The sequence below is a fragment of the Acomys minous genome, assembly GCF_964271855.1.
Source record: "Acomys minous genome assembly, chromosome: 16".
Taxonomy (NCBI): Eukaryota; Metazoa; Chordata; class Mammalia; order Rodentia; family Muridae; genus Acomys; species Acomys minous.
This window is the reverse complement of record NC_140498.1, coordinates 42,779,491-42,804,309: the sequence shown is the minus strand read 5'-3', so window position 1 is coordinate 42,804,309 and position 24,819 is coordinate 42,779,491. Positions and strand designations below refer to the sequence as shown.

The 24,819-nt window shown below is 46.4% G+C and overlaps 1 protein-coding gene across 2 annotated transcripts; it reads right to left on the bottom strand.

The window, feature by feature from the left end:
* Positions 1-742: 742 nt before the first annotated feature.
* DNAJA3 (DnaJ heat shock protein family (Hsp40) member A3) lies at positions 743-24,580 on the bottom strand. Of its 2 annotated transcripts, XM_084763140.1 has the most exons (12): positions 24,333-24,580; positions 21,383-21,516; positions 19,135-19,218; positions 15,876-16,076; positions 13,794-13,946; positions 11,781-11,928; positions 11,294-11,358; positions 8,061-8,189; positions 6,918-7,033; positions 5,779-5,876; positions 2,359-2,475; positions 743-1,788 (listed from the first exon to the last, which is right to left on the bottom strand). In XM_084763140.1, exons 1-11 carry the CDS (start codon positions 24,541-24,543, stop codon positions 2,372-2,374), a joined length of 1,443 nt encoding a protein of 480 aa, XP_084619266.1. In that variant the 5' UTR covers positions 24,544-24,580; the 3' UTR covers positions 743-1,788; positions 2,359-2,371. The 2 variants fall into 2 exon arrangements, with proteins under 2 accessions (XP_084619266.1, XP_084619267.1); XM_084763141.1 differs by lacking the exon at positions 2,359-2,475 and having other exon boundaries at positions 24,333-24,579.
* Between the last annotated feature and the right edge of the window lie 239 nt (positions 24,581-24,819).

Here is a 24,819-nt window from a genome sequence, read left to right as displayed (position 1 = left end):
GTCCTAGGTCACTGAGCTTGTCGGCAAGCACTTCTACTCACTGACCCATCCTGCCAGTCTGAAATGTTTAATGTGTGGTACTTTTAAGCTGGCTCAGCAGTTAGGAGTAGGTGCTGCTCTCGCAGAGGCCCTTGGCTTGGTGGCTAGCACCCACATGGTAGCTAACAACCCTCTGTAACTTCAGTTCCAGATGATACAACACTCTTCTGGTCTCTGTAGGCACTGCATGTAAGTGGTGTACTGACGTGTGTGGAAAAAACACCCATACAAACTAGTCAGTTTTTAAATGGAATATAGAAAAATGCAGCTGAGGGAACATAGCTCAGTAGCAGAACACTCGCCTAACCTGCCTGAGGTCTTACAAGGAATATGTTTAGAGTCCCGTGGACTATGTCTGTGCTCCTAGTGCTCAGGAGGTGAAGAAGGGGAAGCAGGAGTTCCAGCCTGGGCTACATAGCAAAGCAAAGAGTGAAAAATAATGAAGGAAAAATAGAAACCACAGTGAGCACATGCACATTTTCAGCAGGGCTTTCCACTCAACCAGACTCAAGAGTTTGCTCACAGAGGAACGCTGTCTCATGGCAATGGCAATACGGTCCGCACTGCCAGTGCAGCAGCCACCTTGATGGCAGGGAGAGGGGTCTGCACCAGCAGGTGCCAGCCACCAACTCCTCCTCCTGCTGCCCCCTGCTGCACCACCTGCAGAACCTAGTTTGAACTCTCAAAGAAGAAATGACCACAATTTCGGTTTTAAATATCTTTTGTAGAGATCATCTTATTTACATTGATACAGAATCACTTTACATTCTTAAATCGGACGCTAATAAATGCTTTGCTTTTGTAAATTATAAATGAGAAGAAACTACAGAGAAAGTGTTCTTCACTAGCTCCAGGACCTTAGAACACATGGAAACTGCAACATGCTACCAGCAGAGGCTGGAAGTGAGTTGCTCTGTGCGCTGGGGAGCCCTCACTGACAACACTATTCCCCCTTAACATTTGCACAGGAAAAGACAATGAATCTTATCACTGAGTAATTTAAATTACACCCTGGAAACCAAATGTCAGCAGGAAGAGGGGAAAGCCAAGGCCTGGCTGGCAAAGCTCTGTCTCCAGAGGCTCAAGTCTGTCCCACATGACCATGGTACTTTGGTCCAACAGGGCAGGAACCCCACCCCCACCACACCCCCACACCTGGCTCAAACAATCTGCCGTCTGGGGTGAAGAGAGCAGAGGGGCTGTGTTCCACAGTGTGCCTCCCACGGCCCTAGCACCCACTTTCCAGCCGCTTGGTGCCTTGATGCTGGTGGGTGTGCGGCCCCTGGTCCTAGATTAGACCACCTATCAGGAAGGATGTATTCCGGAACCTCCGTGAGGTTTGTGGAGAGGAAAATTAATCACGTCACGACGCTGTGCAGCTCAAGGCTTTGTTAAGCTGTAAGCTTGGCCTTTAATTCTTTCAGCTCTCTACTACATGTGATTCCAGGTGATTTTTAGTGCTTCCAGAAGAGTCCAAGTGTTTTACCCTGCCTGAGCCGGAAGAAGCAAGTCACCTACCAGTGGACAGGACAGTTCCACCAGCCTGAGCGCCATACGTCACTGCCTAGGGGCTGTCCACCATGACATTCTACGCAGAGAAGTGTGGCCACATAGCTGTGCTGTTACGAGGCGGTTCAGGGGGCTCTGTAGACGGGGACTCAGTGCTGCTGTTTGGGATCCTCCTGTGTCTAATGCCCCAGACTCCAGAGGGGCTGCTGCTCCTGATCTAGTTTCCAGCTGACCGTTTTCCTGAGCCAAGGAGACAAACAGTTACATTCCACATCTCGGAAGAACATATCCCTGGAGAATGGCTGTGCTTCGGGGCGTGGGGTGAGCATAACAACAATGTGCCTCCAGGCACAGAAAACAAGCACTGCTCCTCAGCCTCAGACTGGCAGGGCACCATGCTGCCTGGTAGACTAGTGTGCTAAAAAGCAGGTGGGAAGGGGGAGATCTGAGTTCGAGGCTTGGCTCCGCCACAATTTGCCCTCTGGATTGTGGGCAAGCTGGTCCCATCACAGAGGGACCTTTAGGAAATGGCATAAGGAGTGCTGCGAGGCAGCCCCAAATTCAACCTCTGTAGGAAGGAAATCTAAATTGAATTCAAATCAAGAGGCTGGCCACTGTAGCCTGCTCAGGCTGAGCACACATGCTCTGCTCGAGGACTAAGAGGGTGCATAGTCACTACACCTTTAGTTAGCACCTCTCCCAACTCCTGGGTAGGGTAGGGAGGGGCGAGGTCCCATGTTGGTTAAAGTAACCAGAAGAGAGATTAGTTCACAAAGGCAAACAGGGAAGAAAGCTCACAGGTTTTCCTACCTCAGCAGGGGTATCAGGAAGTAAACATTTTCTTAAGTTTGGAAAGGAATCCCTCATTGTCCTCCCCAGCCTCTCGCCTATCCTTGCTTCCTGCGGAGCTATCCATGGTCCTGCCACCTGGCACAAACAGCAGAAAGAATCAAGGTCAAGAACACACCCCTCCATACAGCAAATGCCAGCCCCACCTACCCATGCCTAGCTGCCCAGGGGCTGGCACTTAAGGAGTAGCCAAGGGCCACTAAAGGCACAGGGGCTACTCTCAGGCTGGCAAGCGGTACCTCAGGTGTTAGGCTGAAGCACATGGGACACTCAGAGCCTCAGGACATCACAACTCTTCTTGGAGCCACAAACCCACACAAGGCAAACAAGAGAAAAAGGAGTGATCTGAACAATAACAAAGGCGACTAAATGCCACTAAAAGCCAGCGCCCTCAGGGCCAAGACAAGCAGCTTGTGCTCAGTAGTTCACCAGCTTAGCATGCTTAATGAGTACACAGAAGCAATGATGTCAGGTCAACCTAGAATCCCAGGCTCTTAACCACTCAAACTACTGGCTACAAGATAAGCAGTGAACCCCAAGAAAAGATCCTGCTGTCTATTGTGTACACATTAGCACAGCACCCCCTGCTGTGCACCGCATCTTGTACGTCACATGCCAGTGTGGTGTGCATTATCCTATCTCTGGCATCTTGGGAGATAAGCAGGAGAATCAAGAGTTCAAGGTTAGCCAGGCACAGTGGCTAACGCCTGTAATCCCAACACTTGGGGAGGCAAAAGCAGGCACATCACTGAATTTGGGGCCAGTCTGGTCTACAAAGTGAGTTCAGGACAGCCAGGGCTATTACAAAGGATAATCCTGTCTGGGGGTAAAAAGTTAAGAGTTCAAGGTTTCCCTCCACTCCATACATAGTGAGTTCCAAGCAGGCCTGGGCTACGTGAAACCCTGACTCAAAAAACCAAAACATTAATAAGTGGGTAAGTATAACCTGTGTTGTTACCCACTGGCTGCTCCTGAACTGATTTCCAGTCCTGTCCTCCATAATGTGATTTTTAAAAATAAATCAAAGGTAATATTGTATATTGGAGATCAAATAAAGATGTTCTTTAAGTGAAACAAAACAAAACATATTCAGCTTCTAAGCAATTCAGTGAGATCAAGTGGTAAAGCCAGTAGCATGGTACCTAACATGCATTAGAAATACCATCAGTGGTAACTTACAGTGTTGCCACATTAAGTTTGGCATCTATTTACCAAAGACATGAAATGCAAAATTCTTCTCTCTTTATCTTAGGGGACTCAGGAGGGAAGGGAAGCCCATGGTTTATAGATTGGTTGTGTTAAACAAGCCCTTTATGTTACATATTAAAGAAGGGATGTTCAGAATTGCAGCAGAAAGTGTTGTGCACAGAGTAAGTAGTGCCCTGCGTAGGGCCTGGATCGCAGGCTCTGTGCGACGGCCTAGAGCTCAGATGCATCCCCAGGAGCTTTGTTCATTACCCAGGTTTTTTTTTTTCTTTCTTCTTCCAGAGACAAGGTTTCTCTTGGCTGTCCTGGACTCGTTTTGTAGACCAGGCTGGCCTCGAACTTACAGTGATCCACCTGCCTCTGCCTCCCAAGTGTTGGGATTAAAAGAGTCCGCCAGCACCACTTGGCTACCCAGGTGGTTTTTTGTTTTGTTTTAAAAGCATTTTTCATTCTTTTTCGATTCAGAGTTCTTTGGGTACCCTTGGCTGTCCTGGAACTCGCTCTGTAGACCAGGCTGTCCTCAAACTCACAGAGGACTGCATTCCTTCTCTGGCTCTATGAGTATGTCTAGCCAGGGTGAGCTGTGGCCCTGCTGTTATGCTGTGCCTGTATGTTGTGTGGCCTCGTCCTAGGGAGCAGCTACAGATGCCCGCTCAGCCCAGACAGGGAGCCACAGAGTAAAACCGTTCTAGCCATGACTAGCCATCCTAGACATGGAAGCCGCATCATGGATTTTTCCCTTTCAGTTAACCTTCCAGACAACACGCACTACGGAGTAGAATTACATACACCTAGCAGGAGGTGCAGGAGGAAGCGAAGGTGAGGGCCTCAGGGCCTTCTCCCCAGCCCATCTATGCAAGGTTATAAAAAAGCCCATTGTTTTTGTTTTCTGTTTTGTTTTTAAAACCTCAGGCATTCCAGGCAAGCACTTTATCAAATGAACTATTTTACAAAATCACATCTGGGAGTCAAATTCCCAATGGGATGCAATTTTGAAAACAATGACAAACAGAAGTTAATGGGAAGAAAAACAGCATCAACATTCTAATGTGGTGAAATGCACACGCCCCAACCTGAGCCAAGCCCTGCAGGAGACGAAAACAGCTCTGTGCAGAACAACTCATATAGCATAAGCCACAGGTACACAGTGAAAGCTCTATGGAATAATTAGTCCCATGTTCTATTTAGTTTTAAAGATAGAACAAAAGACTTGGTATAGTGGTACAAGCCTTAATCCCAGCTCTCAGAAGGCTAAGAAGTCGGATCTCAAGTTAGAGGCTACCAAGACCATCACAAACAAACAAATAAATGTTAAGAACACGGGAAAAGTATATATATTATGTATCCAAACATTAAAATAAATGACATTTGGTGTTTGGTCAAGTCATAGACAGGATTCCTGTCCTCAAAAGGAGCTCAACAAAATTCCAGTAAATGCTGCTGGGATGTCCACTTCCACTACTGTTTCTTCCTTCAGAGAACTCCAAATCCTCCTTCCACTCTGCTGAAAAAGCTACCCTGTTCTGAATACTGGCTGCGAGTTACCACACACTAACCTAAGGCCATTCCAGACCTGAGAACTCCATCCAGGTCCCCACAAAAACAAAGTGATGCAATGAGCTAGAAACATGTGCAGCATAGGCACAGGCTGTCCTGACCTGTCCCAGTCAACAGAGGCCTCCCCTGAAATACAGCCACAAGGGCCACAGGAAATCTCCAGCCCACACATCAACCACTTGCGTTTGTGCTCACAGACCATGGCATTGAGCTTGGGTAAAACTCTGTTCACTGAATCACAAGTTAGTGTTTTTCCATTGTTGTTTCCATTGTTTACTTTGGAATCCCGGTAAGGTGTCTGGAGTCAGAAGACACAGATCTGTCTAATGCATCGCTCCCCTAAGCTGTTACAAAGAACTCTTGGAGGGAAGTGCCCAAAGTCACAAGGCAAGTGGCAGAGCCAAGGCTAGAACTCAGAACAACAGCTCTGAGACACAGAGCTGCTGGGCAAGAGGTGACCCTACGCATGCAGTGAAAGAGAAGCTTGGATGGGATATGGCTGCACACTCACAGGTCCCCTCTTCCAGTGACACTTTTGGGGGCCTATGAAAACGCAAGTAGAAATCAAACATGCTGTTTTGAATGCCTGTAACCTTGAGAGACTCCCAGGCCCCTTACCAGTGCTTGTGTGGGTGACACCATTCACAGTCCCCTCCACGTCAGTTTCATCTTCAGCATAGCTCAGGATCAGGTTCTGCTGCCTACTGGTTAGCCTCCTGTGGACCAGTAACAGTTAGTGGCCAAGCACACAATGCAACCAAGTCTTTGTCTCAGGCAGAGGCACACACTGAACTAGTGATGAGGGACTGAGGGCCACTCTAAAGCTTCAAAAGGGACTCTAGCAGGCCTGAACATGGCAAATATGGTTCTGGCAGGCCTTGCCCCTCTGCTTTGCTGAAAACTATTAGATTACATTCCTAATGTTAGCCACCAAATTCCCTTATTTGGCCACTTCCCCTCCCGAGGCTGACTAAGAAGGTCCAGCTATCAGAGTATTAAAGTTCAGCAGTCAAAACCCCCCTTTTGGCTCTCCTAATTAACATGCCCAATTAAAATTAACCAACTCATCCTAACCAGGCTTTCTTTCCCCTTTACCTTTATAAAGGGCCATTTGCCTGTGGGCCATGCCATCTCCTCTCTACAATTCCTCCCTCATCCTTGTGTCTTCCTCCGTCTCTCTAGTCATCTGCTTTCTGTCTTGGCCTCTTATTCCCTGCCCTCTGTTCCTCTGGGACAAATAAACGTCCTTTATACTGAGAACTTGGTCTTGGGGTGTCTTGCATTGATACTGGTCCTTTCAGCTTTTCTCTAAAATCCTGAGTTGTTTAAACTGTCGTTACAGCTATGCAGATACTTACAAGGGTTGGGGGGTACATGTTACATGTGTGTTTATGAAGCAGCAAGTAAGAAACTAATCTCACAAAAGAGACAAGAGCTGAGCCTGGCTTCCCAAGAGGAGGAGCAGGCCACATGCTGAGTGCCACAGCACTCTGACCAGAATATATCAGGAGTTTAGCATCTCCTACGTGCCATTTATTTTATATTTCCACAATTTAATGAAGCTAACACGCTATATCCAATGCTCAGATGGGAAACATAGATTGGACAAAACTGACTCCATGGGGAAAAAAAAAACTTGCCCAAGCCAAGAGCTAGAAGGGCGGTTGACTGGCAGGCAAAAGGCTCGAAGGGCACCTGTTCGCTGCAACTACGTGTATGGGGTCTGGCAGTCTTGGCCATAGTCAAAGAACACTTACTTTGGAACTCTGATCTTGATGTGAATGTAGTGGTCACCATAGCCATAGCTATTAATCCGGGGGATGCCTTTCCCAGTCAAGCGAATCTTCTGGTCTGTCTGAATCCCAGCAGGGATCTATTGAGAAAGGAATGGGCTGATGTTCCCTGGTACCCACTGTCCAAAGATAAAACATTTCACTACACAGAGACAATTCTGAAATGTGTCCTCAAAAAGAACTTCTACCGGGTATGCAGGACAAGCTAGCCACACAGTTGTGGGACAGCTGAGCCCATGAAACAGATGTGACTTAGGAGCAGAAAAATAAAGGCAGGTATGAGACTAAGCTTGCTCCATTAGTCTCAAAATCTGGATAGCGAGGACCCTGCGGAAGCTGACACTCCAGGTGATCTTCAGGTGGAGGTGGAAGTATTTGCCCACAGTGACCACTGCCATGGCCTAAGGGATGCCCAAAGTCTCCATACCCAGATGCTGGAGAAGGCCCTGAGACAAATAAAGTGGTAAAAGAGTGGGCACACTATAGCGGCAATTAAAACTAAAGATGGTTGTGGGGCAGCAGTGGTGCATGTTTTTAATCTCAGCACTTGGGAGGCAGAGGCAGACTGATTTCTGAGTTCCAGGGCAGCCAGGGCTACCCAGAAAAACCCCATCTCAAAAACAATAAAACCCTGAACTAGAGGTGGTCAACCCTCACACCTGCTCTGGGCGGGCACAGAGAGAAGTTACTACAGGGCATCACTTAAGCCCTCAATGCCTGGAACCCTGACCAGTAGAAGAGGAGACACAGACCAGGAACTATTACCAATAGTAAGCAGAGGTGCCTGGAGTTGTAATTATTCCTCAAGGAACTCTTAGAATTCCTGACAGGCTGGACACTCACGTTTAGGTCACCTCAGCTATTTCCCATTAAAAAAAAAAAAAAAATTAACTGGCTATGGTGGTACATGCATGTACCTAACACAGGGAAGGCTGAGGCGATTGGATTACAAGTTCAAGATCAGCTGAGGGTACATAATAATCATCAGTCTCAACAAGAAAAAAGAAAAAAAGAAAAAACAAGGATGGAAGAAAGGAAGAAAAGAAAAGGGAAAAAGCTCAACAAGGAGCCAGGGTAGCAAAGGCAGCTGTCCCCATGTCCTCTTACCGTCACATTGATTGTCTCATACAGGCCCTGGGCTTTGGCTGTACCCCCAAGGATAGCTTGAGCTATTGAAATAAAGAGGTCGGAGTGGATGTCTGCACCGTCCCTCCTGAACACAGGACTTTTCTGCACCTAATGCCAAAGAAAGACAAGTGTAACCAGCATGGAAGTGCTGCCTGAGGGCCATGTCTAGACCTCCTCAGCCTGCACCACAGCCTTTCAATTACAAAAGAAGAATGCACTTGGCTTTTAAATTCCCACCCCCAATCTTACCTAATTAGAAAGATTACTAAACACAGACACATACATCTACAAAGATGAAAAGGATTTATAGGCGGGAAGTGCCTGCCACACAAGGATGAGAATCCACAATGCTCACGTAAAAACTGGGCACGGCAGTACACTGCTGGGAAGTGCATGTAGGTGAGTGTGTGTGTGTATACATGTTAATCACTTGAGCTCGCTGGACAGAAGTATGTTGAGAGAGAAAAAGAGAGAGAGAGAGAGAGAGAGAGAGAGGGAGAGAGAGAGTGAGTGTGTGTGTGTGTGTGTGTGTGTGTGTGTGTGTGTGTGTGTGTGTACACACAGGTCAATCCTCTGGAGCTCACTAGCCAGAAAGCCTAGATAAATCAGTAAGCTCCAAGTTCAGCAAAAAATTATCTCAAAAAATAAGGGAAAATCAAAAAACACACCACACACCAACCTCTGTCCTCTACACTGTGCACACGCGCATGCACACACACACACAGACAAATGCGCGCGTGCGTGCACCTTCATCCAGTCTTTCGGATTGCTATTTTAACACAAGCTGCCTTCAGGACAAACTGCCAGCACTGGAATTTCTTTGACTTACAAATGCAATGTTTCCCCCCCGAGACAGGGTTTCTCTGGGTCACTCTGGCTATCCTGGACTCTCTTTGTAGACCAGGCTGGCCTCGAACTCAGAGATCCACCTGCCTCCGTCACCCGAGTGCTGGGATTAAAGGCATGTGCCACCATGCCTGGCTTCACAAATATTTTCATATCACAAAAATATCCGCTTCCCCATTTCTTTGCTCTACTATTAGAAGGAAAGAGCAGCTGGACCCTCTGTCTACCAAATTCCTATCAGCTGGCCTCCAGCTTTCTGGTTCGTGTGGGTCATGTTGATTGTTTTACAGTTCTGGGATAGAACGCTGGGTCTTGCACACACCGGGCACACCACCACTAAGCTATAGTCCAGCGCCCACCTTCATCTTTGATTTCTCCCTCTAGAGGACTCACCCCTCACACTATTTTTAGTGTGTTTGAGAGACGATCTCACTATATTGCCCAGGTAGCCTCCAAATTGACTAAGGCAGACCTGTTGCCTCAGCCTTGCATGGAGTGGGACAACAGGCAAGGGCTACTACACCCAGCTTTTCTGTAGGGTTTATTTTTATTCTTCAGGGGTGGTGTTTTGAGCTAGGGGCTCATCAAGTCCAGGCTGGCTTCAAATTCTCTGTGGGGCTGAGGATGCCCTTGAATGGCTGGTCCTGCAGCCTCTCCCTGCGCAGTGCTGGGACTACAGGCGCACACCTTCAAGGCCAGCCATGCAAGGCCCTTCACCTACATCCTGAGTCTTAATTCTTGGTTTTGTTTTCAGTCTTATTGTTTCCAGTGGTTGTTGTTACATAGCCCAGGCTGTCCTTGACCTCAGGGCCTTCTTTCCTCTGCCTCCCATGTGTTAGCATTCCAGGCATGTATATGTACTTGACTCAAATAATGAAAAACCTCACACAAAGAAAAAGATAAAGTAAATATAGCTAACAGGGCACCCACAAGCAAGCTCACAGAACTAAAACTTCACAAACATGGCGGGCAGGGGGCACACACCTCAACACCAACTTTCTGGAGGCTAAGGCAGAACAATCATGAGTTCCAGGCCAGCCTGAGCAACACAGGGAGAACCTCACTCAAAAAGGGGGAAGAAAAATCACAAATATAACTTGCCTTCTGCTTCTCAGTTAATTACTACCCTGAATTTAGCATTTACCAAACACTACAAGGACGCCTTTACTTTTGCAGTGTCTTTCTACACCCCTAAGCAACATGCAATCATCTCACAAGCCTGGCAGCTCTCGTAGGGTCCCCTGTGCTCCACAGCCTGGACAGCCTGCCCTCCTTCCCCGTGCTCCGTGACGCAGCCTCATGGCCCCTGTGGTTCTTCCTTTCTGACAGAGGACAACATTCGGCTACACAACAGTTTGATGAGCATTCTTGCATTATAAACAGGACTGTCATACACACCCCCTGACCCAATACATGCTACACTTGCATGGGTTTTCTCAGATACATACCTAGAAGTGTAAGTCTTTGTTTCCAGAGAAAACCATTTCGGGGCTAGGGGTGTGAGTACTTTGCTAACATGCAGGAAGCTGTGTGTTCAATTTTTGACACTGCTAAATAAACAAATGAAACTATACCATTATAATTTGCTCTCTCTGGCTGGGCATGGTGGTGCACTCCTTTACTCCCAGCACTTGGGAGGCAGAGGAAGGCAGATCTGAGTTCAAAACCATCCTGATCTACAGACTGAGTTCCATGACAGCCAGGGTTACACAGAAAAACCCTATTTGAAAAAAACAAATAAACCAACCCTTTCTACCCCCAAAATTTTTGCTCTCTGATCAACAATTTATATAGATGTTCTGGGGGTGTATCTTTTTTTGTTTGTTTCCTTTTTTCTTTTCTCCCTCAGTGACAACGTTTCTCTGTGTAGCCTTGGCTGTCCAGGGCTCCCTTTGTAGACCAGGCTGGCCTTGAACTCGCAGAGATCCTCCTGCCTCTGCCTCCTGAGTGCTGGGATTAAAGGAGTGCACTGCCACTGCCTGGGTACATTTCTAACTTGTCAGTGTTGTGAAGATTTATTCTCTGCAAATAGGCATGAAAACAGTTACTAATCATGCCCAGGCAGCCTTTCTTTAATTGGGAACAGCCACACCTGTGCCCCTTAACGACAATAAGAAGCAATTTCAAAGCCGGGCATGGTGGCACACGCCTTTAATCCCAGCACTCGGGAGGCAGAGGCAGGCGGATCGCTGTGAGTTCGAGGCCAGCCTGGTCTACAAAGTGAGTACAGGACAGCCAAGGCTACACAGAGAAATCCTGTCTCAAAAAATCAAAAAAAAAAAAAAAAAGAAGAAGAAGAAGCAATTTCAGCTGCAACCACTCCAAGAGAACAAGAACCCCACACAAGCTGACAGGCAAGCACCTACCCTGAACGTGACAAAAATTTCTCGTTTTCCCACAGGCATCCTTACAGTCTGACCATCTTCAACTCCTAGGAGAACAAAAGTTCCAAATACAGTTATGGTAGGGGCTTCCCACAGTAATTTCTACCCAGAAAACCCCACTTGACCAGGTCTCTCCTTTTTTTTTTTGAAGCTGGGGTCTCACTAAGGACCTCAGGCTGACCACAAACTTGTGCTCCTCCTGCCTTAGCCTCCTGAGTGCTGGACTGACAGGTGTCACCATGTAACTAGCTTGTTTCCTGTTAATGCTGGTCCTCACTGCAGGAAGACAGAAGAGACAGAGACAGAACACTGGGACAGGAGCTGCAGCACCGAGGTCGGAGCAGAGTGGGCATACTGTAAAAATGACGAAGGAAAACTACAAGAGATCCCACTTCTTCCTCTATCCAGGGAACCCAGGGCCTCGTCTCTGCAATCACGCAAGCAACAGGGTCCAAGAGGGTTGACCCACCTGCAGGCACAGGGATTGTCACTCTTTTCTTCTGCTTGGCTTGTCCTGCTCCTCTGCAGACCACACAAGGATTTGTGATGATGGAGCCCCGGCCACCACATCTCCGACATGTAGAACGCATCACAAAAGGCCCTGTGTTGATAGTTTCCTGAAGAAAAGAAAAATGCTAAGTATGCAGTACATTGTTGTATCAAAACATATTTTACAAAGAGTTTATATCCTGTGAAGTAGCACAGGCCTATTATCTCAACATATGGGAAGGGGAGTAGAGGCAAGACACCAGAAGTTCAAGGCTAACTGGGTTATGTTAGACTACCCCCTCCCCACCCCACTTCCAATGAGGGTGGTGGATAAGAACTAAATACCTTATATACATAATAAAATCCTTAAATTATGGGCATGAAGAGAGGGAGGGAGCAAGGGTGGACTGAAGTGCTGTGTGCCTGTGCTGCCCTAGAACACGCTGCCTAGGACAGCAGGTACAGGACCTCACACTGCTAATCTGAACTTCTGTTTCTGGTGGAGGAAGAGGGATGGTATCTCATGTGGCCAAAGCTGGACTCAAACTCGCTATGCAGTGGAGAATAAGCTTCAACTCCTGATGTTTCAGCTACCAAGTGAGGGAGTACAGGTCATACAACCACATCCAACTCACAAGTCAATTTTTTTTTTCTTCTTCAAGACAGGGTTTTGTTGACCAGGCTGACCTCAAACTCACAGAGATCTGCCTGCCTCTGCCTCCCGAGTGCCAGGATTAAGGTGTGCCCAGCTTGAAGTCAAAATTTTAAATCAATTTATATATACCATTGTGATTGGCTTTCTCCCCTCCTCCCGTGTGTGTGTGTGTGTGTGTGTGTGTGTTTGTGTGTGTGTGTACATGCACAGGCGCTGAGGATTGGGTTTATTTTTTTGGTTTTTTTTTTTTTTTTTTGTCTTTTGAGACAGGGTCTCTCTATGTAGCCTTGGCTGTCCTGGACTCACTCTGTAGACCAGGCTGGCCTCAAACTCACAGCAATCCACCTGTGATTAAAGGCGTGCGCCACCACGCCTGGCCACGCTGAGGATTGAGCTTAAGGCTTTAGCTGGGTATGATGGCTCCCCCTTGTTTTCACAGCACTAACAAGGCTAACAAATGAGGATTGCCTCATGTTCAGTCAGCCTCGGGTAGATAATGAGTTCCAACCCAGCCTACATTAAACTTAACCCTATCTCAACAAAACATGAATTCAGGAACAGCCTCAAAAATGGAATGCCTGTACACGGTATAGAAGAATAAATCTGAAGTTGAAGCTAATCTGGTCTACACAGCAAATTCCTGATCAGCCAGAACTATACATTGAGCCCCTATCCCAATAAATAAAATTAAATATGTGTGTGTATATATATATATATATATATATATATATATATATATATATATATATAAATATATATATATATATATATATATATATAAATAAAATGGACTGGCTGGATGACAAGCAGGTAAAGGCACCTGCAACCAAGCCTAATGACTTGACTTTTATCCCTGGGTCTCATATGATGAAAGAGAACTGACTCCCACAAACTGTCATTTGACTGCCATTCATGGGTATGGTACACATGCACATACAATAAATAAGTAAATGTAATAATTAAAAAGATGTTTAAGAATTATAACCAGGCATGATGACACGTATTTATAATCCCAGCACTGAAGATCCTGAGGCTACAGAGTTACTATAAGTTCACGGTCGGCCTGGGTTAAACAGTGAGACCCTGTTGTTCCTCTATCCCCACTCCCTAAAAGAGCCAGGGTGGAACACTAGCACTTGGGGGGAGGGAGGGAGGGAGGGAGGGGGGGATTACAAGTTTAAGATCATCCTCAGCCACTAAGTTATCTTGAGGCCAGCTTGGTGCAATCATTTGGGACCCAGCCCAAGCCCTAGGAATAGCTAAACAGAGAAACGGAATGGTTGGAGCAGCACAGGTAGGTGGGCAGCAGAGTAGGGTGGGGCTCTAGCGCGTCCTTACCATGCCTGAGCCGCCGCAGTAGTGGCAGTGCTGCACTTTGGTTCCAGGCTCGTTCCCCTTGCCGTCACAGCGCTCACAGGTGTCCATGATGTTCACGGTGAACTCTTTGTTGACACCCTTGGCAGCTTGATTGAACGTCAATTCCATGATGTACTAAAAAAGAGAGGCCTGGCCTGTCACAGCTTTACAATTATAGCGATGCTGTTTCAGGACAACAGGGCACTGGCCAGCACCTGTAGTTACTCCTTAGCCACCAAACGCTCGGACTTGGATACTTTGCCAGGTTAAGAATGGGTGCTATTCACTTAGTTGATCCAGTTTTAAAGATTTAATTATTTATTATTATGTATACAGTGCTCTGCCTGCATGTATGCTGCCCATCAGAAGAGGGCATCAGATCTCATTATAGATGGTTGTGAGCCACCATGTGGTTGCTGGGAATTGAACTCAGGACCTCTGGAAGAGCAGTCAGGGCCCTTACCCTCTGAGCCATCTCTCCAGCCCGATCCAGTTTTACACAGAGAGATTTTAAATTGTATTAAGTAGAAATGTACTCTTCAACTGAAGACATGAATAATATCTGCATACAGTACTCAATTTGGTCTAAATTCAGAGTCTCCCAAAGGCCCAACACTTGGTTTCCAACTACTGCTGCTGGGTGGTAGAGGGACCTTGAAGAGGTGGAGTCTGGTGGGAGATTTTATGTCACTGGGGATGGATGTGTCCTCAAAGAGAATTTGGGGCTGCCAGTCTGCCCTCCTTTCCTTCATACCCAGGACCAGATAAACAGCTTTGTTCTACCACAGTCTCTGACATGGTACACTGCCTCACCACAGGTCCTGAAACAGCGGAATCAAGAGCCCATTCACAAAAAATCTAAATTATAAGATGAAAGAAACATTGCCACTTTATTTTTATTTTATGTTTTGCCTGCATGTATATGCACCCACATGTGCCTAGTGCCCAAGGAGGAGAGAAGAGGAGTCAGATCCCCTGGGACTGGACTTACAGACAGTTGTCCGCCACCATGAGGGTGCTAGGAACTGAACTCGTGTTGTGCGCAAGAGCAGCACGCACTCTTACGCTCTGGGTCATCTCTCCAGCCCATCTTCCACCTTTTGAGTAGCCTCAGGCATTTCCTTACAGCAACAGAAAGCCAACTAGACAATACTTACAAAAGGCTCGGCGGACCCATTATGGCAACTTAGATCATGAACCGGTTCTCCTCCTCCCTCAAGCTGGCAACGTCTCACTAGGACAAGACTGAAGAGGCAGCAGATCTTCTGCAGCACTGAGCTCTCACAGAGTTACAGAGCATGCTCTAGAATGCATGCTTCTCAGCCTTTCCAATGCTGCCTCAGGTTGTGGTGAACCGCAACCAAAAAATTATTTCATTCCTACTTCACAACTGTAATTTAGCTTCTGTTGTGAGTCGCAACGTAAATATCTGGTGTGCAGGATCTCTCATGTGTGACTGGCCCCCAGTGAGGTCACAACCCACAGGGTAAGAACTGCTACTATAGATGAATCACTCTTCTGGGTTTCTGAGGGGCATTGCTGCTGCCGGATTAAGCAGCTATTGATAATGACATCACAGTGTATGAGCTCATTACCACCAAAAGAATTTTTCTTTCTTTCTTTTTTTTTTGAGACAGGGTTTCTCTGTGTTACCTTGGCTGTCCTGGACTTGCTTTGTAGACCAGGCTGGCCTCAAACTCACAGAGATCTGCCTGCCTCTGCCTCCCAAGTTCTGGGATTAAAGGCGTGCACTACCATGCCTGGCCTCAAAAGGATTTTTCAAATGTCCTAACTTCCCACCAAATGCCTTTGAATCATTCCATTGCCTTTCTGAGAAACAGAAACTAAAATCCTCTGTTGTACTCAAACTTAAATGATCCCTTGAAATTAGGAACACTGGGCACGGCAGCACATGTCTTTAATTCCAGTATTTAAGAGGCAGAGGCAGGCAGATCTCTGTGAGTTCAAGACCAACCTGGTCTGCATAATGAGTTCCAAAATAGCCAAGGCTACAATGTGAGATCCTTTCTCAAAAAAACAAAAATAAATAAATAAGAAACTTACTTCCTGAGGCTGATCGAATACAGTCTGGAAATCACCAAAAGGAGATGATGAGAACTCCCCAAAGATCTTCCTGAACAGCTCCTCAGGGTCAACAGAGGGACCTCCTTTCCAGTAGCTCTGCCCAGAGCTGCTGGCCCCAGGGTCAAAGCCTGCAGAGCCGTATGCATCATACTGCTTTCGCTTTACTTCATCACTCAACACCTTTGACGAAAATGACACAGCAGTCAGGCATTTCTGGGTCTTCAAAGGCTCAGGAACACAGACAACAACAGCTCACGCCAACTAAGTCTGTCACATTTATTAAGTGCGAAACATCAGGCATGGTGGTGAATGCCTGTAATCCCACCAATCAGAAGGCTAAGGCGGGAAGATGGTGGTGAATGCCTGTAATCCCACCAATCAGAAGGCTAAGGCGGGAAGATGGTGGTGAATGCCTGTAATCCCACCAATCAGAAGGCTAAGGCAGGAAGATGAGTTTGAGGCAGCCTGGACTACAAAGTGACACCCTGTTTCAACAACAACAACAACAACAACAAATCCAAATCATGCTCTCCCCTCTCGTATTCCCAGAGGCAGTCTCTGTAACTGCCCCCACCCCCAATAAACTTCTTACATGGATCTGAAAAAAAAAATCACATTAGAGCTCAGTGGTAGAGCATTTTGTTTGTTTGTTTTTTGGTTTGTTTGTTTGTTTGTTTCAAGACAGGGTCTCTCTGTGTAGCCTTGACTGTCTTAGACTCACTTTGTAGACCAGGCTGGCCTCGAACGCACAGCAATCCACCTGCCTCTGTCTCCCAAGTGCTGGCGCCGCCATTGCCCAGCAGTAGAGCATTTGTTAAGCATGTGTACAGCTTAGGTTCAGTTCTCAACACCATAAAAGCAGAAAAATATAAAATGTAAAATAATGGGGCAGTGGTGGTGCAACCTTCAGCATGAGGACTCAAGAGACAGAGACAGGTGAAACTGAGAGCAAGTTCCAGGATAGCCTGAGTTACACAGAGAAACCCTGGCTCTAAAAATTAGTGATCAAACACAGTTCAGGGTATGACAGTCAATCCTGTCAATTTCACTGGTTTAAGGCATTCTTAGAAAACTGATAGCCGGGAGTGGTATAAAAGTGCATGCTTTTAATCCCAGCACTTGGGAGGCAGAGGCAGGTGGTTCTGAGTTTGAGGCCAGGCTGGTCTATAGTGAATTCCAGGACAGCCAGGACCACACAGAGAAACCCTGTCTTAAACCACCCCCCCCATCCCCGCCACGGAGCTAGAAGAGGGCATTGGATCCCTTGTTATAGATGGTTGTGAGTAGTTGCCATACGGGTGCTGGGAATTGAATCTGGGTCCCCTAGAAGAGCTGTCAATGCTTTCTCTAATGAGCCACCTCTCCTGCCCCTCAGCAGCTGATCTTGAGCCACTTCAACAACTCTTTTATAATTATATAGACGCTATTAGCTCTCGCAGATTTGCTATAGTGGGCAGAGGATAAAGCCCTCATACTCACTGAATTTTAACTCTATGTCACTCTCTAGACCCTTGAGCATAGAAACTCTGACATGCAGAACCCATTAGGGATAGGCAAGTCCAAGATGAATGGTGTGGTGGTTTCAACAGAAATGGCCCCCATAGAGCCGGTGGTGCACACCTTTAATCCCAGCAGTAGGGAGGCGGAGGCAGGCGGATCACTGAGTTCAAGGCCAGCCTAGTCTGCAAGGTGAGTCTAGGGCTGCCGAGATAACACAGAGAAACCTCGTTTCGAAAAACAAAAACAAACAAACAAAAAAGAAATGGCAGCCGGGCGTGGTGGCACACGCCTTTAATCCCAGCACTCGGGAGGCAGAGGCAGGTGGATCGCTGTGAGTTCGAGGCCAGTGTGGTCTACAAAGCGAGTCCAGGACAGCCAAGGCTACACAGAGAAACTCTGTCTCGAAAAACCAAAAAAAAAAAAAAAAAAGAAAGAAAGAAAGAAAGAAAGAAAGAAAGAAAGAAAGAAAGAAAGAAAGAAATGGCCCCCATAGACAAATAAATAGTGGCACTATTAGGAGGTGTAGCCTTGTTAGAGGAAGTGTGTCACTGGGGGTGAGTGTTAAGGGTTTTAGAAGCCAGGCCCAGTGGATCTCTTCCCGCTGCCTACTGATAAATATTTAGAACTTTCAGCTACCTCTCCAGCACCGTGTCTGCCTGTGTGGTGCCATGCTTCCCGCCATGATGGTAACTGACTAAACCTCTAAACTATAAGCCTGGCCCAATTAAATGTTTTCCTCTTTAAGAGTGGCCATCGGGGCTGGAGAGATGGCTCAGAGGTTAAGAGCACTGGCTGTTCTAAAGGACCGGGTTCAATTCCCAGCACCCACGTGGCAGCTCACAACTGTCTGTAACTCCAGCTTTAAAAAAAAAAAAAAAAAAAAAAAAAAAAAAGAGTGGCCATGATCATGGTGTCTCTTCACAGCAGTAGAACAGTAAGACAAATGGCCAATCCCCAATAACTTTGTAACTGGTCAATATTTTTTCCCTGTATGTTTTATGGTCTACTTTTACAATTGCTACCTTAAGTCATCAAACAAGGGCTAACTTAAGCAGTCTAACCAGGATTTCCCAAAATCAGCTATCAATATAAATTACTGGAGGAGTTTTATTGATACAGATGAAACTTGTTATTTTTTGTTTTTTGGGTTTCTTTTGGTTTTTGAGACAGAGTTTCTCTGTGTAGCCTTGGCTGTCCTCAAACTCACAGCGATTTACCTGCCTCTGCCTCCCAAGTGCTGGGATTAAAGGTGTGCACCACCATGGCCAGCTCTTGTTTTGTTTCTGTATTAAGGCAGACTATGTAGCCCTAGCTGGCCTTAAACTTGCAGAAATTCTCCTGCCTCAGCATCACCAGCGCTAGAATTACGTATATGTCACCATTCCTACCATTCCTAGTCTCATTTTTAAAAATTGCATCTATTTGTTTTGTGTACATGTGTGGGTGTCGGAACACCATGCACTCAGAGGACAACCTGTAGAAGTTGCTTCCTCTGTCTCCCTGTGTGTCCTGGGGATTGAACTCAGTTCTCAGGCTTGGCAGCAGATACATATACCCGCTGAGTGATCTCACAAGCCTTGTTTCTTTATTGAGATTCTAAGTTAAAAGAACTAGCGTGAGACCCGAGCAGGGACCGCACACCACCCTGGACACATGACACGCCAGGCTGCCCGGTGCAGCGGACTCTAATGCAAGCCCAGAGCCGAATGGCAATGACCACAGGCACAAGCCATTTTACCTCATACGCCTCTGCCAGCTCAGAAAACTTCTCCTTGGCTTTGGGATCATCCTTATTCGTGTCTGGGTGATACTTCTTGGCGAGCTAAGGGGGAAGAAAGTACAGATATAGATGGTTACTAAAACAGAGCCCAAAGCCACAACTGTGCCTCTTTATAGCATTTGTCTAAGACAGCAACAAATCCTGAAAGCAAGATTGAAAATCTGAAAATAAATCATTCCTTCACAGATGTTCATATTCCTCATCTATCAGAAATCTCTTCCAAAAACATTTAAGCAGGGCCTGGAGAGATGGTTCAGCAGTTACAAGCGTTTAATACTCCTGCAGAGGACCTGGATTCAGTGTCCAGCATCCACACATATAGCAGCTCACAACCAACCATCTAAAATTCTAGTTCCAGGGGATTCAATGTTCTCTTCTAACCTCTGAAGGCACCAAGCATGCAGGCAGTACACATACATACATGAGGCAAACACTCATGCACACAATCAAATAAATAAAGCTTAAAAATATATAGTCAGCCAGGCGTGGTGGTGCATGCCTTTAATCCCAGCACTTGGAGACAGAAATAGGTAGATTGCTGTTTCAGGCCAGCCTGGTCTACAAAGTGAGTCCGGACAGCCAAGGCTACCCAGAGAAACCCTGACTCCAAAAACAAAAAACAAAACACAAAACAAATATATATGTATATAGTCAACTAGTTCTTTAGAATGCAGACTCCTGGGGCTGGAGAGATGGCTCAGAGGCTAAGAGCACTATCTGCTCTTCCAAAGGTCCTGAGTTCAATTCCCAGCAACCATCTATGAGATCTGGTGTCCTCTTCTGGCATTTAGGCCTACATGTAGGCAGAACATTGTATACTTAATAAATAAATAAGTCTTTTTTTTAAAAAAAGACACCTTTATGAGAGCAAATAGTTACACAGCATGTCTGGTGTACTGAATTTATGTAAAATAAGAAGTAAATATTTTGGTTTATCTACTGTACAATTTTGCTTATTTGCTTTGGTTTTTAGAGAAAGGGTTTGTGTAGTCTTGGCTGTGGTAAAACTAGCTCTGTAGAACAGGGTAACCTCAAACTCACAGCGATCCACCTGCCTCTGCCCCCCATGGGATTACAGGTGTGCACCACCATTGCTAGACTTTATTTCTTTTTCTTGAACTCAGAGCTCTGCCTGCCTCTGTCCCCGCGCCCCCCCTCCCCCCAGTACTGGGATTAAAAAGGCATGCACTACCACCCCTGGCTTGCTGTGCAACGTTTTGAGGGATTATTTAATAAAGTTGTGACAGTGACTGCAATAAAGCATAGATAAATTGGTGGCACACCCCTTTAATCCCAGCACTTAGGAGGCAGAGGCAGGCGGACTGACGTGAATTCAAGGCCAGCCTGGTCTACAAAGCGAGTCCAGGACAGCCAAGGCTACACAGAGAAACCCTGTCTCGAGAAAAAAAGAAAAAAGAAAAAGAAAAAAAGAAAGAAAGAAAGAGATAAGAGTGTGGACAACATGGTGTGCATGTGGCAGTCTCCTTCTGATCATAAACAGATTTAGGGGATTGAGCTCAGGTGCCCCTTGTGTGACAAACACCTGTTCCCACTTGGCCATCATACCTGCTCCCTTTTCTCTCTCCTTTTTTAAAAGATTTATTTATTATTAAGTATACAGTGCTCTTCCTGCATGTCCACCTGCAGACCAGAAGAGGGCATTAGATCATACTATAGATGGTTGTGAGACACCCTGTGGTTGCTGGGAATTGAACTCAGGACCTCTGGAAGAGCAGTCAGGGCCCTTAACCTCTGAGCCATCTCTCCAGGCCCCCTCTCTCTTTCTTAAAACAGCATTAACTGATACCACATTCACTGTGCACCAAATGCATCCAAAACTCCATCTTTCTCAGATCATTCCATAGAATTAGCTGTTTGTGACCTGCCTAAGTAAGCTGTATACAAAGGCAATAAGGAGCAGACAAGAGCAACAGCAATCGGGGCTGAGGAGGTGGCTCAGTGGCTAAGAGCACATACTGCTTTTCCAGAAGACCTGAATTAAATTTCCAGCCAGGTCAGACGGCTCACAGCTGCCTGTAACTATATCCCAAGGGGATCCAATCCCTCTGTGAACATCTGCATTCATGTGCACATGCCCACACACAGACACATACACACATTAACAACTAAAATAAAATATATATTTAAAAAAGATGACCAGCAATCTTTCCACAGTCTTGTCAGTAGATCTGAAACCAACACAAACCTGATAATAGGCTTTTTTGATCTCTTTCTGGCTGGCATTTCGAGGCACTCCTAGTATCTGGTAATAATCATCTTTGGCCAAAGAAGCGCTTGTGTGGAAGGAGGCAGTACAAACAAAAGGGAAACTTTTTGTTCCTGGAAGTGAAACAAGAAAGTTAGCCTGGGAATCCGTCCAACAAGAGGGAATTATAAATAAATGACCAGCTACGAAATACCTGTGAGAGAACAAACAAGCCCCAGCTATAGGGCTGTTCCTTTCTGAGCTCACTAGACGCCAAACTCAATGTACTTAAAATGAGAGCAAAGCTGGGGAGCAGCAGGTTCTAGGCCAGCCTGGAATATACGACACCATTTCCAAACTAAAAACAAATACAAACAAACAAAAAAAAAAAAAAAAAAAAAAAAAAGGAAAACAGCCAGAGAAGTTGAGAACATGTAGAAGGGATAAAACAGAGAGCGACCAGGGCCGATCAGAATACAATAGGAAAGGGGAGGAGTTATGAGATTATTGCTGTCTCTTCAGTAAGACCGGAGAACACATGAGAACTGGATTCTTGGTGACCCTGGATTCGACCTCCTCTTTACCTGGGACCTGCCTGGTTGGTTTCTCCCCACTCCTTCACTGCCAGGATGAGTCTATTAGTGGCAGAAGTTTGGCAGCCTTACCAGCTTCAACAACATCAGCAGAGAACTTAAGTGAAACTGTAGATAACCACAGGTAACTAGTACAAGGTCAATTTTTTTTTCTATATCATAAAGGCTTCAATGATTAGGAACTATAAGAAGAATCTGGGTTTTTGTTGTTGTTGTTTTGTTTTCTCTGGGGTATGTGGAATAAATGTCTTGCTTTTTTTGAACACAGAGTAGGATTAGTCTCCACACTGTTCCAAGAATGCTTCATCCGGCAGGCGGATCGCTGTGAGATCGAGGCCAGCCTGGTCTACAAAGTGAGTCCAGGACAGCCAAGGCTACACAGAGACCCTGTCTCGAAAAACCAAAAAAAAAAAAAAAAAAAAAAAAAAAAATGCCTCATCCATTACATGACAAGGCTTTCTGCTTGGAAAAGGTTTTTTAAAAATGGTTTTTATTTTATGTGCATTGATATTTTACCTACATGCATGTCTGTGAGGGGGTGCCAGATCCCCTAGAACTAGAGCCACAGACAGCTGCAAGCTGCCATGTGGGTGCTACGAATTAAATCTGGGGTCCTCTGGAAGAGCACTCAGCACTCTCAATCACCGAGCCACCTCTCCAGCCCCTGCCTGGGACATTTTTATGTCATCTGATTTTAAGACTTGAGGAATGATGACAGACTAAAATTGATGCTCTTAGAATTGGTATGGGACACTCACTAAAGGATGCCACTTCCACAAATATATCACTTGAGAGATAGCGTATGCTGACTTGAGGAGTGCCAACTGCAGCTCTTCAGTTATGTTTTTTTTTTTTTTTTGGTTTTTTGAGACAGGGTTTCTCTGTGTAGCCTTGGCTGTCCTGGACTCGCTTTGTAGACCAGGATGGCCTCGAACTCACAGCGATCCGCCTGCCTCTGCCTCCCGAGTGCTGGGATTAAAGGCGTGCGCCACCACGCCCGGCTTCAGTTATGTTTTCATACAAAAGTAATACTTAGTGACTGTTTAGGCCTCTATGTCTCTCTCATACAAAGACACAATAATTTTTTTTTAATGCTCTAAGGCATGCATGAGACCCTATGCTTGATCCCTGGAAACCCAAAATAACGATGAAATAAAGTCCACTGAAAATTAAGTAGTTGAACATGGTGTAAGAAAACATCAAGCATGGCGGCGCACAACTTTAATCCCAGCACTCGGGAGGCAGAGGCAGGCGGATCGCTGTGAGTTGGAGACCAGCCTGGTCTACAAAGGAAGTCCAGGACAGCTAAGGCTACACAGAGAAACCCTGTCTCGAAAAACCAAAAACCAAAACCCAAAACAAACAAACAAAAAAACAACAACAACAAAAAAGAAAACATCAAGAGGGCTGGAGGGATGGCACATACTGCATTTGTACTGGACACAAGTTCAGTTCCTAGCCCCTAAGTACAGCAGCTCACAACCGCTGGTAACTCCAGGACGATAAGATGCCTCTGGCCTCTTTAGGCACCTGGACTCTGGAACACGTACTCACACAGAGACACACATATACAGAACTCAAAATAATTTTTAAGATATTTTCTTAAAGAGAAAGAAAAGACTGTGGCTCTTCAAGGCTTAATGCACACCAATTTGGCATTACCTCCCGCAATAAGGTAGTGCCACGCCAAGACTACCACTTTTTGGCTTTGTGACTTTTCCAAGTCCTTTAACATCTAAACCTGTTTCTCCATAAAATGGGACGCCAACAATACCTGTCACTCTGAAAGACACTAAAAAGAGAAACCATGCCTCCTGCACACTGTTCAATAAATGTTAAGATTACATTATTGCACTCACTGACTTTAAGCATCCTCAAAAAAAAAAGGCTGATAAATGTTCTTCCATTTACACCACGTGAAGTTACGGATGAAAGCTATGAAATGACCATTCATCACATTTTCTGACCTTAACGAGGAAAAGCACCTGCATCTCTCTAGATTACTGGGTGCCTAGCACTCACTGAATGTTAGTTATTTCTTCTACTAAGAGCTAGAACGTGGAGAAAACGGACTAGGACAGGGGAGCAGCCGCCTGGACAGAGAGGGTGACTGTTGACAGAGGTGAAGGTTCACGGCCTCCGGAGCGTTTCACCACCTCCAGCTCCTCGCAGCTCTTTCCCCTCGTCGGCTTCTGGGTTATCCAGCACCTTGGCCTCTCTGCCTCCTGGGTCCCTCAGTAACTCCTCTCTCGAGCCGGAAGACACCTCCATCCCGCTACCCTGGTAGCCAGAGCTGGGCTAGTGGCTCTTTCCAGTCCCAGGAGCCGCTACTCCGCGGAGCTGGAAGCCTCCCTCACCTGTAAGTCGGACACCGGGTCTCAATGTCAGCAGCGCCCGGGGGCCGTGAGCGCCCATGGAAAGGCCGAAGGCAGAGACGCTCAGCTTGCGACACAGGGGTGCTGCCACTACTCCCCCCTGGGACTGCTGGGCCCCTCTCCCCGCTGCAGCCGGCAACCGGGGGGTCCCCACCGCCACCCTCAACCAGCGTGGGGAACACCGCGCAGCCATCTTGGCCCGGGGACACTGCGCCTGCGCAGACCGTCTCCAGACCGCCTCGCCGGTGGCGTCTTCCGGAGGCGTGGCCTCCGCAGCGCGCAGGGGCGTGAGCAATGCGCACGCGCTGCGGGGTCCGGAGCCTTGTACTCCGAGCCAAGTACAAGGACGTACAAGGGCTAGACTAAGGATGTCAGCTTGTAAATTTTCTGTGTATTGGAATTTCTGTGATTTACGAAAGGATGCTGCACTTTACTTGTGAATGATGTGGCTGAGTGTAGCAAATGTTAA

What these genes read in the sequence shown, in the direction of transcription:
- DNAJA3 (XM_084763140.1), bottom strand. Translation starts at nt 24,543, where the DNA reads ATGGCTGCGCGGTGTTCCCCACGCTGGTTGAGGGTGGCGGTGGGGACC. An exon ending in AGCTGGCAGAGGCGTATGAG is followed by an intron (nt 16,077 to 19,134) that starts GTAAAATGGCTT and finishes TTTTCGTCAAAG; the next exon opens with GTGTTGAGTGATGAAGTAAA. An exon ending in TATTCGATCAGCCTCAGGAA is followed by an intron (nt 13,947 to 15,875) that starts GTAAGTTTCTTA and finishes TCTCTTTTTTAG; the next exon opens with TACATCATGGAATTGACGTT.